At 38.4% G+C, this 15,577-nt stretch overlaps 1 protein-coding gene across 2 annotated transcripts in view; it reads right to left on the minus strand.

Annotated features, from left to right (window-relative positions):
• The window catches only part of BARD1 (BRCA1 associated RING domain 1), a 79,850-nt gene that overhangs the window by 14,911 nt on the left and 49,362 nt on the right, over positions 1-15,577 (minus strand). For both annotated transcript variants that reach the window (XM_044241542.1, XM_044241544.1), the window contains 3 exons: positions 6,755-6,863; positions 678-810; positions 27-119 (listed from right to left, as the gene is read on the minus strand). In XM_044241542.1, coding sequence (XP_044097477.1) covers positions 27-119; positions 678-810; positions 6,755-6,863 — 335 coding nt within the window. The remainder of the gene's footprint in view (positions 1-26; positions 120-677; positions 811-6,754; positions 6,864-15,577) is intronic.

The raw sequence follows: 15,577 nt of genomic DNA on the forward strand, positions 1-15,577 counted from the left end.
GTAATTCTCCCAAGTCCAGTACTTACATTCAAATTTTAAGATCCAACATCCATTGAGAATCCCAAGCATACATTTTAGGGTACTTTGAACTGTATCCCCAGGAACAATGACATGAGTCACTAGAATACAAAAAAAAAAAAAAAAAGAGAGAGAGAGAGAGAGAGAAAGAGAGAAACAAAGATATAAACCAAAATAATTCTCCAACTATTATAATCTGTACCTCATAATCTGGATTTTCTTCAAAAGCAACAATCTTTACACTACTTTTTAAATTTAATATCATTCTTCATCCTGGCCAACAACATGAAAAATCAGATCATAAACCATGAAACTTAAAGCCATATTAGCAAACATATTTTTCTCTTATTTTCAAATTGTAACTAAGAATTAAAGCGTTACATTGCACACAATTTATTTGTCATGAGTGAACTCAAAAGTTTGCCTTTCTGACGCAGTTCTGTCCTAAAATATGTGCAAAGCTTTAAACTTCATATTTCCTAACTAAATTGGGCCTATAAGTAGTTTATAACTATAAACACATTTTTGACATATTATAAGATTCAAAGTATACTGCCAATCCCCAATTGTTAAAACATATAAATTATCAAGGGAGGTCTCAAAGGGATTACTTATTTAAAATTTTTTTGAACCAAAAGTAAGTATATAAATCTCCTCACCTGTATTGTCAAATTCAGCACATTTTTTAGCCTTAAGCATTGCTGCAAGCTCGCTGAGCATTTTTTGTTGTTCTGAAGAAAGCCCACTGCCTATAAGCACAAGAGGTCCATCCCTACGCTGACCAGTGTTTGTCTGTTAAGGGAGATACCACAGTGTTAAAATCATTTAAAGACTAGAGAAAGACATTAAATGACTTGCACTTGATAGAAGCTTGAGACTCTGTTCTTATCTTCCTTTATCTAGTAATTCCCCACAATTTCCATCAAATTGTCACTCAGAGCCTTAATGCTCAATACATTTTATTAGTCCTTTATTTTTTTCCCAATAAAATGCTATTTGGAATAGCAATCTAAATCCAGGGCATCTTGTTTTCTTGATTCTACATCGGATCTCTGTAGGATTTTACAACTTCATTCTGTCACTAGGAAGCCTTTTTTTTCTTAAGTAACCCAAAACACTAAAAAATATCAATTCCCTATCTCCCCTCCACTAACTTATTCCACTAAAGTTAAAACTCAGTTTGGTCTTTTTATTTTAAACTGAGATTATGTGAAAAATCAAAGAACACTAAAGCTACTAATTGCACTGAGCTCAAAAATCGCAAACAAACTCTTAACATCAAAATAGCTACCTACTAAAACCAAGAAAATTAAAAGAGACAAGGAAATACAAAAGTTAGATCAGATTCACCTACAGTAATAACTCAACATAGCTCATGAAAAGGAAAGAACTGCTCTAACAATGACCAATATTTTCACTTGAAGAGAAAGATACAGAACTTACACGAGACAACGAGAACAAAAATAAAGAGAAGACACCAATGGATAGAATTTGAGATTAGAAGTGAAAGATTCAGGATGCCTGGGTGGCTCAGTTGGTTAAGCTGCTGCCTTCGGCTTGGCTCATGATCCCAGCATCCTGGGATCGAGTCCCACATCGGGCTCCTTGCTCAGTAGAGAGCCTGCTTCTCCCTCTGCCTGCTACTCTGCGTGCCTGTGCGCTCGCTCTCTCTCTCTCTCTCTCTGACAAATAAATAAATAAAATCTTTAAAAAAAAAAAAAAGTGAAAGATTCAAAGAAACAGTGAGATGGATAATACCTCCAACACCAGCCAACAGGACTTAACGAATGGAATTGGAATGAGAGTTAGCCACAAGCTACCTGATACAAGACAAGCAATGACCCAGCAAAGAAGAAAAGAAAAAGCAAATCATCACCACTGTATTAGAGGACAAAAAGCCAAACACAGTACTGTAATTTTCAAATAAAAGACATAGGGCCCTCTGACATGTGCGACTTTATATGCAGAGGATTTTTCTGGATTGTTAAAAGCTCCAAAGAACACGAGTGAAACACTGAAGGTATGATCACTAGCACAGTTCAACATCTAGAGTCAAGAAAGTTTGTATTTAAATATTCACTTTACATATCAGAGTAGTGATGATTCAGTCTGATGCCCTACAGTGGAACATCTAAGTTGTTTAGCTACATCTATAAACAGATCGAACTCATTCACTGAAATCTACTGATGGATTCTACTACTTATTAAGCAAGTATGTATACAAGATTTTTTAAGAGATTTCTATAAAAGGTTTTTTTTTAATGGTAATATTTAGCACTTAAAAGTTCAGTTTCCTGAAATACTTATTTATATAAGGTTCAAGGGGTAAAGGTTTTACTGGACAAGTTTACACACACTTACATCATATTTCTATATATGTATCTTCCCTATTCTCTAAGTTGTAAGGTGATGTAACCATGTCTAACCTAAACACTAAATATTCCTTAAGATGGAAATAGTGCGGTACACTTTACGGATCATTTAATCACTAAATAATAGTAAAAAATAGTAATTCAAAAATTATAGTTATACAAGGAAGTGCCACAAAAATAGCTCTAAATGCAACACATTGCTTTCTAATTTATATAACTCTACTTCAGCTAAATGAGTTCTCTGCACAAAACACAAGAGTGAAAAGATATCAATTCTAAATATAGCATATGATACTATTTCCATCAACCCCAGAAAAAGCACCAAAGTGGGTCAAGCATTTTCCTATCATAGTTTCTACATTTGAATAAAAAATAGAAACTGGCACTAATTTCTCATAGTTAAGAAATACTATTTAAAAAAAAAAAAAAAAAGCAAACGGCCATCAAAGCTACACATTTGATTTGGAACAGGAGGTGAGGGGTAGGTAAGGAATTTGGTTAGAATAAACAAAGATCTTAAAATCACGAGGTTCAAAAGATGTTCAGAAAATATCCCATGGGTTCAGTACCTTGATTTTATAGATATTTGTTACTATATAAAATGACATTAAACTTTTTAAAAAGATTTTATTTATTTATTTGAGAGAGGGCGAGAAAGAAAGAATAAGCACAAGCAGGAGGGAGGGCAGAGAGAGAGGGGAAAGCAGGTTCCCTCCTGAACAGGGAGCCTACCAAGGGAGCTTCATCGCAGGACACTGGGATCATGACCTGAGCTGAAGGCAGATGCTTAACCCACTGAGCCACCCAGGCACCCCATGTGTCTCCATCTTCATTCTTGCATTGAAGCTCCAACCTAGCCAAGACCACAATATCCCCAAGCGCCTGAAACACTTGACTGATAGATTTCAGACACCCAGTAAGTATTTGTGAGATACGTGAACAAATTTATCATCATGCCTGCATTGCTGATAAATATTTCTCAATACCCATGCCGTTCTCTTAAGGCCCTGAGATAAGGAGGTACATTCTAAGAAATAAAAATTCAGTCTTGGATCTGTTGGTATCTGGGCACTTGGCTGTGGCGATGTAGGAAAAAATCCGATAAAATAAAAATATATTTTGCCAGATTAGGGGTATGGGTAAAGAGAGCCAGGTTGGGAGGACAGGAAGGCACCTTGCTATGTGAGCTATGGCAGTACAGAGCCCTCCCTGATAGGACCATCCCAGGGTTGGATGCCATGTGTACACCCAGCTCCTTGCAACTGTTCCTGGCAGAGAAGACAGCCAGCGTAGAGGACCTGGAATCGGAACGTGTTTGGTGGATTCAAGAAACAGTGAGGCAGCCCAACGTGGCTGAAAAAGAGGGAGTGAAAGGGAGTCTGGCAGCAGCTGAGGGAAGAAATTCCAGAAAGACACAACCCTTTCAACTTAGGACTTCCATCCATGATCTTTTCCTTAGCCAAGAACCTACCACCAGGAGAGTAAGGAAGGATATTCTCAGGCCATGTCCATGTGACATGAGGAAAATATATGTTTCTTACATTTAATAAAAACACAACGGTAACTGGACAGTAGAACTGAGAGGAGGATAACCAATTCCCTCTTCTCTGAAGGACAGCACCATTCTCACAATCCAACGACCCCATAATGACATCCTTATTTTTGACACATTTAAAACACTTCTTCTCCAGCTTTTCATAAAAGCAACACCGGCAAATGACAATTTAGTTCTTAGTTGTATGTTCTGCCAGGAAGAGTCCAAGTCCAGATGAATAAAATAAATGCCAATTTATTTTGCCATATTAAGTGTGACGGGACTGAAGGGGTACTGACCTAAGATATAAGAAATTCAGGTTCTAACTGATCCATTCAAATAAAAAAAAAACAAACTTACTTTTTCTTTTTTTGTATTGGCTCCTCAACCATGAGCAAATCAGACTAGGTTTCAGCTTTCTCATTTGTAAGCTAAGAAAATTAAACTGCTGATTTCTACATTCTCTTTCAGTTCATTATCAAAATTCCAGCTTGGTGCCCACTTGCAGAGCTGACATCCAGCTGATGAGGAGGGGGAGTCAGAGAGTTCTCAGAGTACAAAGGTAACTGGCCTGCGGCAGCACCTACGACCCTCGTCCGTACCTCAGCTCGCCTCCTCATCCTCAACAATGAGATCAATCACTGTGCCACTGCCCGCACTAGACACGAAGTGCAGGGCCTCTGGGCACAGACCTCAACTCAGGCCCTTCTCTCACCTTCCCCTGTCTTGTCCGTTGCAAGGTGCCCGCCACACGCCTCTTGAAAACCCACTTCTCCTCTCCCTGCCCACATCACACCCCGCTTCCACAGCACAGCTCTGACTACACTACCCAGTCGGCCCACTGCGAGCTGTCCTCTGCACTGGAACTCACCGGGACTGCCCCACTGAGTAGGGCAGTAACGTCCAAACTCCTCCTCAGGGAACCCAAAGCCTTTTACAATCTGATCCCAGCCCTGCTCTTGGCCTCCGGCTCCTCTCTATACTACACCTTGTGCTCCCCTCACACTCAGTCTAGTTTCTCAGATTTCAAAGGTCCTTTAGACCTTCTTGTCTTTCAGCTGTTGGTTCCTTAAATTTGGACGGCCATCCCCATTTTGCACACCTGGTCCCAGTGCGGCAAGCTCACTGGATCCACGCCTCACTCCCTCCACGCTAACAGAATCCCAGTTCTTACTGATATATCCGCTCTTCGAGGACTGACCCCGTCTTCGAAGACAAGGTATATCAACACCAATTGTGTGACCAGTTCTGACCAATAATACATAAGGGAAGTCCAGCAGCAGGCTCCTGGGGAAGGTTCAGACACTCGACACTGTCCCATCGACAACCAACAACCGTGGCAATCATCCTATAACCACTGAGGGGAGATGAGCCCTCAAGCTGACGATGGTAATGCAGAAAGACAGAAAGAATTTGGGTCTCTGCAGCAACCATTTAATTGCTGAACTCACCAAGGAAAGCTCTCTTATACTGAGATTATCTTTATACAAAATAAAACACAGCCTTGAGGCATTTGAGTAAATGTTTTGTTATTTGCAGCCAACATTCTATTAGACACCTTGCTGAAACTTTTACAAGTTTACATGCCTTCTCTGTCACCTTCTCTGTGAAGCTCTTCTGATCCTTCCTGAAGTCAGCTTCTTCTTTCTCTGTATATCTATTGTACATTTTTATGGCTTCTATTATAAATTTACTACAGTACATAATGAACTTTTTTCACACCTACAGTCCCCACTAAACCATAAGTTCTTAAGGAATAAGCGTTCTTTCCACTTTCCAGCTTATAGCTCTTTCCTAAGCTACAGACACCAGCCTGTTCAACATGCTTGCAGCCTTATAGATATAAAATTGGCAGAGAATTACTGATTTCTTTCCCCACACCTGGAAACAGCACCGGCATCTGCCCCACAGCTGAAGTCACACAAGCTCTGTTTATCCACACCGCACACAGAATCCATCAGAAAGTGTGTTGCCATTAACTCAAAAATATACACTAAACCTCATCCCTTCTCACAATCTCCACTCGTTACCTCAATCCGGAGGGTCATATCCCTTCTTGTCACAGTGCATCAGGCCTCCACAATCGTCCTGGTTCTGCTCTTCTCCTACCCGTCTCCTTACTGCAACGCAGCCAGAGTGAACTTTCTAAAACTTACATCGAATCATGTCATTCCCTTGCTTTAAATCCTTCAGTGGTCTCCATTACTCTTGGACACTGACTGACCAGTCGCCAGCAAGTATGACCTTCTCTCTAACCTTCAAGCACACCAAGCTCAACCACGGAGGGACGAAGGGAACACTATAGGGAACCCCTGTCATCCAGACAGATGTTTCCCTGGACGCCTCCTCCTCCTCGTTCAAGTTTCAAATCAAACAACAGCTCTCTGCAGGCCCTCCCCAAGGACACAGCTAAAGCAGAGCCTTTCCTGGAGTCCTCAACCTCCACTCAGTTACACTCTACAAAATCTCCAAACCACACATTTGTAAGTTCCTGAGATTATTCCATTTATATAGGCTTACATATTTACAGTCTCGCCCTTTCCTGTCTCTCCTTACAATGTTTGCTCCTTGAGAACAGGGCTCCATCCATCACACTGGCTGCAGTGTGAATGCTCCCGAAAACATACAGGGGGCTCCACAAAATACTTGTTTGAATTAATCTGATTATAACTGTCTTTGATTGAATTCTCAATTCCTAATACAAAAGAAGTGTTCAATAATTGTTTGGTGATTGAAAGTAATCTGCTAACTGGAAATTTTCCCATTATGTTCCCTTCACAACCAATTTCAATAAAAGACATATATTTCCCAAAGTCTAATCCATACTTACTACTGAGCAATGGCGAGTGGATGATGAGTCATTCTTCTCTGGTAGCAACAATAGTGATTTCATATTTTCACCGTCTGCATAATCCACAGGCCGCAAACCAAATATGTTACTGGCAAAAATAAGTGCAGATGTGTTTAAGTAAATAAAATGTGTGACTTGATTTTTAACTAAATGGATGCACCAGGGGAAGAATTTTTTCAACCTCCTTAATAATATACAACTTTTCCTAAAATAAATGACTCAGAATTCACACAAAGCATAAGGCTCAAGTATCCCAAGCTGCTGAATTCAATGGGAAAAAGTTGTGAAATTTCAATTTGACATCAGACCATTCTAGGAGTATTTTTAATTGAATAGGTAGGTCGTTACTTACACATGAATTTTTTTACAACTCTGCATGTTTCTGTATTCATATTCACATTTATAATATAGCTTCATAATCATTAATCACCAAGGGAAAGATGCTTTCAAATGCAAATAAAAATAATTTACCATAGCTATTATAAGCTCTATATTCTATATAAACAAATGCAGAAATTAGATAAATACACAGGACAGACATTCAGATCTGCAGAAAGAAAAGCATGTCACATAATAACTAAATGAATAAAAGCAGAGAGCAGGGCACTTTTAAAATTAACTTTAATACATATGTACATTGTATAGTAATCAAGCCATCAAGAGAATCAACTGGTGGTTTCGGAAACAAGTGGACACAGACTTCTCAGCATGTACTAAATCACAAGTCACAGAATATATTACACTGGAAGAGAATTCAGAAACAGTACAAATCTGCTATTTCATAGATAAGAAAACAGAAAGAACAAAGTTCCAATGACTTGACTAAAGCTGTGTCTTTCTTGTGTATTCCTATAATGGTCAATATTGGCCATGATTAGTTTCTTTTGTCTACTCTTCCACTTCCTTACATATGGTTTCAGAATAATTTAAAATATACAAAATGTAACTTATTATGACAAAAAGTTTCCTAAAATGACCATTTCTTTTATGAGCTTTTATGGTTTTTAAAATTATGGTATATCCAAGTAAAGGCTGTTAAAGTGCATGTGAACATGCAATGTGTTCAACAGGACACAAGACAATGAACATGGGACAATGGTGTAATAAACGATAAACATGGTCCTTATACACAATACCACTTTTTAAAACTATACTGAATGTACAGAAAAAGATCTGCAAGGGAACAGTGTAAAGAAGAGGAAGGAGGAAGGTGTCAACTCTGATGCTGTGTGAACGGCAAAGAGATGAGGGACAGAAGCACCAATTTGACTTGGAGACAAGGGCAGACCTTGGATAAAGTGGTTTTGATGGCAGAGCAGGAAGAGATAGCGAGTGCATGAAGCAATAAACCACAGTAACTGTTTCTCTAGTGAGTGCTACTCATAGCTATCAGTTTACTCATTCCTCTTGGGATGTGCCCACAAATATCAATAAATCGGTACTCTCAGATTTCCCTTTAGGCCTAGGTTCAAGAATTTGCAACCTTTCTCTGGCAACCGTCCTTCTCCAACCAAGAACTGTATTGTGTTTCTGCTTTCTGGTTTACAACAAAGTGACAAGCTATTGTGCTGGACTTGGTATCTTTCCAAATTCCCATACATTTAGAGCAGACAATCTCAGTTTATTTCCAAATGCAGCTGATTTCATCCATTATCCTTGATCCTTCTTAATTCCATTCTCTTAAATTACTGCACTTAGAGGCCAAATATACAATCCCCTCACACATATATTCTGCGAGTATGCCAATCAAAAGAGAAATCCGAGATAATTAATCAATATTCTAGGTCTTAAACCACCAAGCACAAAAATGAATAATCAACAAAAAAGATATCACATTATATGGCATCAAAAAACAAATTACGGTATACCAAAGGACTTTTTAAAAAATACAAATGTAAATCTCATACTTCAAAGAAACAAAATGTCAGAGCCTAAGCAAGTATGTTCATCAACAGTAACTACAGTATACTTGTTTTACACAGATAGGAATAAGTCCACTATGACAGCACAAAACAACGTTAATGAAAGTACTTCCCAAAAGTACCATCAGTAGCCAGTGGGTTTCAAAAAAAAAGTAACCAATGAAACAACAGTCTGAACAAGTGAGATGCTCCTACTGTCTAAAGTTTTCCTTCATAAAATGGCTGGCAGGATTCTAGTTTACATTTCGAGTCCTTACACACAAAGCTCACTATCTCATACGGTCTTCAAACATGCGCTTGGACGCTTCTGCTTATACACAGCCCGCTAAACCCTAAGCCTTCCTGTATTGTTAATGAACTGGAGAACGGCACAGACAAATGCTACAGATGGAAAGATACTCAGTTAAACCTCAGCCCTGCATCACAGGAGATGGAGCCTATTAAATCCCGTCATGTTTCTGCTCTGTTGTGGACCACTGAAATTTGAAATGAGAATCAAGTTTTTATGTGGCACCTTCAAAACCCCACAGCAAGAGGAGACAGGGCGTACGATTTCTCCTTTATCACATGGGCACAAAAAAGTCGCATGACTTTTTTTCCCCATAATGATAGATTTCAATGGACTAACACTTTCTTTAGACTTAGTGTAAAAAACAAAACAAACAAACAAACAAAAAACGGTTTTAAATGTACATAATGAGGGGTGCCTGGGTGGCTCAGACAGTGATGTCATGGGAGGGGAGTCTGCCGGAGATTCTCTCCCTCCTCGCACTGGCGCTTGCTCCCCCCTCCATCTCTCTCTCTCTCTCAAGTAAATAGATCTTTAAGCAAATAAATACATAAATAAATGTACATACTTAGATTTACCTTCTTTTTTGCAAAATGGTAACATCTGGAAGAAAAGTCACATGTCGCTAGGTGCACAGAAGACTATTAATGTGACTGATCATTAATTGAAGATAATAAGAATAACTTTGCTCACTAAGGTTCTTTCTGATTACTAAGACTAATGAGAAGAAGTTCTTGTTAAAGAATTGAACTGTTGTGTTTAACACTGCAGCTTTACCCCAAAGGCAAGAGTTCAGAATACAGTATAACCCTTTAGTGTCCTTTTTACTCAAGAATATGGTAGAACCTGCCCATAGCTAGACCCAAGAGAAGGCTCACCACTCAAAAAAAAAAAGGTGTGGGGCGGGGGGAGGTGGACAATTCAAATTTGCACATACACATACAGAGCATCCAGTCCCAAACATTCATGCAAAAAGGCATTTTTACTAATACTAAACCTATCACTCATGACAGGCTACCAAGACAGTTCATGAATGAAATCCTTCATGAATTCTATAAAATTGCAAACACACAGACTTTAATTTTTCAAGTCACTTGGCTTGCTGTGAAGCAGGAAAGGCACAGAAATTCAAAAGAGCAACTTTTTTTAAGCTATGAAACAAATTATGTTATAGCAGATTAATTTTTTTTTAAATTAACTAGGGCAGTGGGACAATTAACAGGTCCAACGGTCCATGTAATATTTTCTAATTACAAATTCCACACCCTTGCAAAAAAACTGTGTTAATGTCAGAACAAGTAGCAAATTCTAAACTTTATACATCTCTTAAAAAAAAAATTTTTTTAAAGCCTATGCTATTCTCCATATACTCAAAGTGGTTCTGATGGGGTGAAGAATTTTTTTTTATGTTTGCGGGGGATGAACTGAAGGCAGAAGAGGGACAACCACTGAGGTTTTGACCAGTCACCAATATAAATATTCTCAGACAAAAATGAAGCACAGATGATATGAACCTTTTTATCTGAGGTTGAAACAGAAGTCATTTTCCCTCTTGCATAATAGACTCTTATTTTAAAGCATAAGAAGGAAAGTTCTCATGTAAAACCCAAGTAAAATCAGAGTTAAGTGAAGTAATACTGCATTTTTTTAAAAGATTTATTTATTTGACAGATCGCAAGTAGGCAGAGAGACAGGCAGAGAGAGACGGAGAAGCAGGCTCCCTGCTGAGCAGAGAGCCCGATTCGGGACTCGATCCCAGGACCCTGGGATGATGACCCGAGCCGAAGGCAGAGGCTTTAACCCACTGAGCAACCCAGGCGCCCGTAATACTACATTTAAATGCAAAATTTTATCTTTAAAAGTGGCAGAGTTTGCAGAGCCGAAACCCCAAGCACGTAAGAAAGTATTCTAAGTGGAAAGTGATGTAAAAAACAGTAAGGTATTAGATTAACATTAAATCTAAACAAAAGATCAAGCCTGAAGTAGATACATATAACCTTCTACTATATCCATATTCCCTCTATAATCATAAAGACTTAGGGTTCCAAAATCTTGAAGTAGGAAATTCATAGTTCAGGTATCATAGCCTCCACGAGGAAATACAGGACTGGGTGACTTCACTGGTGAATTTATCAAAGTCCTTTTGTTTTTTAAATTAAACAGTGAAGATGGTAGATAATATGAATGATAGTACTATATGTAGTTAATTCCTAGTTACCCTGTCTTGCCTTACTTGTAGGTTTCAAGATTTCCCTGCAACAGTATTCAGTAAGATGCTTTTAGATTCGCTTAGCTTTGCAATAAATCATATTCCATTCTTTCTTTTCCTATACCTCGCCTTCCATAGGTATTCAGAGCCTAATTACATTTCTGAGTTGTTGACTCTTTCCATCTCCTGAACTTCCAAAAAGATTGTTATTTTCACATTTTAAAAGTATTACCGGTGCCTGGGTGGCTCAGTGGGTTAAAGTCTCTGCCTTCGGCTCAGGTCATGATCCCAGGGTCCTGGGATCGAGCCCTGCATTGGGCTCTCTGCTCAGCGAAGAGCCTGCTTCCCTTCCTCTCTCTCTGCCTGCTTCTCTGCCTAGTTGTGATCTCTGTCTGTGAAATAAATAAATAAAATATTTTAAAATAATAATAATAAAAGTATTACCAAAAAAAAATAGCTCTTGAGCCTTCTTTCCAAAATTTAAAGTCACATGGTCTTACTACCTTTTATGACAGCTTAATACCAGAACATATCAGAATATATAGCTTTCTAATCTGGATCCCTTAGTCCTCATATACAAGCTTTGCTCCCTTCTAAAGAGAACCAAAAATAAATCCAAGGCCGGATTTTTGTCTCAGATTTTCTTCGTCCTACTAGGGCTAAGTTACAAAAATTTTTACCCCTCTCTATAAGTTTGCTTTACACACAACTGAAATAATTCAAGTTAAATTCTTATAGTAGCAGAAAAGGTATAAAGCCAATCAAAAAATATCAAATGTTGGGACGACTGACTGGCTTGATCAGTAATGCATGTGACTCTCGATCTTGAGGTTTTGACTGCAAGCCTCACACTGGGTGTAGAGATTACTTAAAATATATATGTATTTTTTTTCTATATTTGGTGTAATATATATACATATATATTATCTATATTTGGTATAAGGACATACGTATTCCATCAAACATGCTTTCAATAGAAACTACATTAGCCATGACTTCCTTATGTCTGTAGTGCAATGAAAATCAATGGACTCAAGATAGGTTTATATGCCTCCTTTAGCTTACAGGGTCCTCAAGTATACAGAAACAAAGACAGTATTTTTTTGGCATTCAGTACTCAAGAGCTATCACAACATTTGACTAAAATATACAGAGGCAGACCCAAAGCTTTATAGATTTGAGATACTCTGCTATACATATGAGAAATATAATAAAGACAGTAATTTCCTCAAACATTCTGTCTCGCTGGTATGCCCTGTGCTAAGGATCAGAAAGATGATCTTCATGGGTCTTCTCTTAAAAATCACAGCCTTAATGGTGAGTACTGTGAAATGTGTGAGCCTGATGATTCACAGACTGTAGCCTTGGGGCATTATATGTTTTAAAAAAAAAAAAAAGATTCAGGTAAAAAGAAAAATCATAGCCTTAGATAAAACTGCAAAATAGTTTACGGGGACTGTTTAAAGACAAATTTAATGAGATAACAAAAAATCCACCTTCTCTTTAAACCTGTATTCTACTATTAATATATTACTACTTGAGAGTGATAACTACTACTAACAAAACTAGAGAAATCTCCAAATATTATATACTACACAAATTATAAAACTGACAATGGTGTGCCAAATGGAGGGACAGTATATTTCTGAAAGGTACTCCATTCATGTTCGAGTAACCAGAAAAGGTAGAAAGTATCCTTGATTATCTTTAAGAAGTGGAGTGGGAGACTGGGAAGATGGTGAAGTAAAAGGATTCTAAGATCAATCACCTTGTCTCATGGATACAACTAGGTAACACTCCTGTCAGTGTAAATAACCCAGAAAACTACCCAAAGACTGGCAGAACAAACTCCTCAATGAAAGACACAAAAAAGGTTAAGAAGAACAGAGACCGGGTGGGAGGCTAATCAGACCATGGCATCCCTGAGAGGGAAGAAGCCATGGGCATAGAGGAGGGAGAAAAAACAAGACTGTCACCAGGGAGCTCACACAGGGAAGACAATTCCCCATAACATTTGATTTGGAAAGTGAGTTCTTACAACAAGAGGGAGTTAAAGCCTAAAATTTTAAAAATCAGTCAACTGGGGTCTGGGAGAGCACAAAGGGCATTAGAAGTAGAGTTCCCACCTTAAAGAAACATAATGAACAGCCAGGGGAGATAAAGCATAGAAGCACCAGTTTAAAAAACCATTGGGGGGTGGGGGGAAACCATCTGGGGAATACCAAGAGTTATTTACTCATCTCAGAGTGGGAGGGAGTTTCACAGGGAGACTGCACCAGGAACAAAGGAGTCATTTTTCTCCCCTGCCACCAGGCACAAACGAACTGCCAGCCACGTAGGGGAAACAGCATAATGCCAACATTCACTAACTTGTTTCTAAGAAGTCCCACCCCCTGGAGCCCATCTTACCTCAATCCCAGCCCCTCCAGAAGACCTGTGCAAGCCTTGCCAACACCACATCTCCCTACCCGCACTCATTGCAGGGCCTTGGTCTGAGGAGTGGTGGAGAGCCCCCATGGACTACCATACACTCTATTAAAACTATGTACCTCACCCTAGCTAGGGACCCAACTGTGTCCACAACTGCACTACAGATGACTAGATTTGAGGGGAAAAGTAGCCAGGACACAACATCAGGGTTCATGCTACATACACAGGAGACACTCTAGAAGGGCCAGGTTCTAGGGAAGAGGGAACACTGCACTGCAGGGCACTATAGGACCTCTTCTTCATAAGGCCACTACTTTCAAGAGTAGGAGACACAGCTGACTTCCCTAACAGACAAAGACAGACACAGAAAGTCAGACAAAATGAGGATACACAGAAATATGTCCCAAATGAAAAACAGGACAAAACCACAAAAGACCTAACAAAAACTGATATAAGTAGTATGCCTGATAGAGAATTTAAAGTAATGATCATAAAAATACTCACTGGACTTGAAAAAAAGAGTGGAGGACATCAGTGAGACCCTTAATTAAAAGATAAAAAAGAACCAATCAGAGATGAAGAATATAATAAATGAAATTAAAAATACAGTAGGTGAAATAAACACTAAGTTAGAGGAAGCAGAAGAATGAATTAGAAACTGGGAGGTCAGAGTAATGGGAAGTAATCCAGCTGAGCAGGTAAGAGGAAAAAAACTGGGCAAAATTAAAATAGACTAAGGAAATGCAATGTCCATCAAGTGTAATAACATTTATATAGATACACCAGAAGAAAAAGAGAAAAAAAGGAGGCAGAAAATTTATTTCAAGAAATAATCACTGAAAACTTCCTTAATGTGGTGAAGGAAACAGATATCCAGAGCCATCCAGTGGGCACAAATATTCCTCCAACAACATCAAACCAAGAAACTGCACACCAAGACACTTAGTAATTAAAATGGCAAAAAAAAAAAAAGGGGGGGGGGGTACCTGGGTAGTTTAATCAGTTACTCAGCCAACTCTTGATTTCAGCTCAGGTCATCATCTCAGGGCTGTGTGATCAAGCCCCTAGTTGAGTTCAGCACTCAGCGTGGGGTCTGCATGAGATTCTCTCTCTCCCTCTTCTTCTGCCCCTCCCCCTGCTTGTGTGAGCATGCACTCTCTCAATAAATAAATAAATGAATAAATGAATAAAATCTTTTAAATAAAATAAAATGGCAAAAAGTGATAAAGAGAGAGTTTGAAAAGCAGCAAGAGAAAAGAAGATAGTTACATACAAGGGAAAACCCCATATGGCTGTAGTGGATTTTTCAGCAGAAACTTTGCAGTCCAGAAAGAATGGCATGATAAATTCAAAGTGCTGAAAGGAAAAACTCTGAAGCCAAGAATACTCCATCCAGCAAGGCTATTATTCAGAATAGAAGGAGAGAAAAGGAGAGATTCCTAGACAAACAAAAGCTAAAGGACAAGTTTGTAACCATTAAACCAGCATTATAAGACTGTTAAAGGGAACTCTCTCAGTGTAAAGACAAGACCACAAGTAAGGGTAAGAAAAGTAGGAAGAACAAAAGCACTAAAAATAAATAAATAAATAAAAATAAATAAATCAAGGGAATTAGAAAATAAAGTAATATAAAGTATAACACCATATTCCTAAAGTGGGGGTGGGGGGGGAGGAGGATTCAAACTGAAATAACCATCAACTTTATGCAGACTACTATATACAGAAGGTATTACACACAACCTAATGGTACCCACAAATAAAAAACCAGTAATAGAAATACAAAATAAAAAGAAAGGAATTCAAGTGTATCACTAAAGAAAACCATGAGAGAAGAAAGCAAGAGAAGAAAGGATCAGAGAAGAACTACAAAAACAACCACAAAACAGGTTAACAAAACAGCAATAATAAATACGTACCTATCAATAATTAGAATGGAAAAAAGACTAAAGTCT

The sequence above is a fragment of the Neovison vison genome, chromosome 3 (assembly GCF_020171115.1).
Source record: "Neovison vison isolate M4711 chromosome 3, ASM_NN_V1, whole genome shotgun sequence".
Classification (NCBI taxonomy): domain Eukaryota; kingdom Metazoa; phylum Chordata; class Mammalia; order Carnivora; family Mustelidae; genus Neogale; species Neogale vison.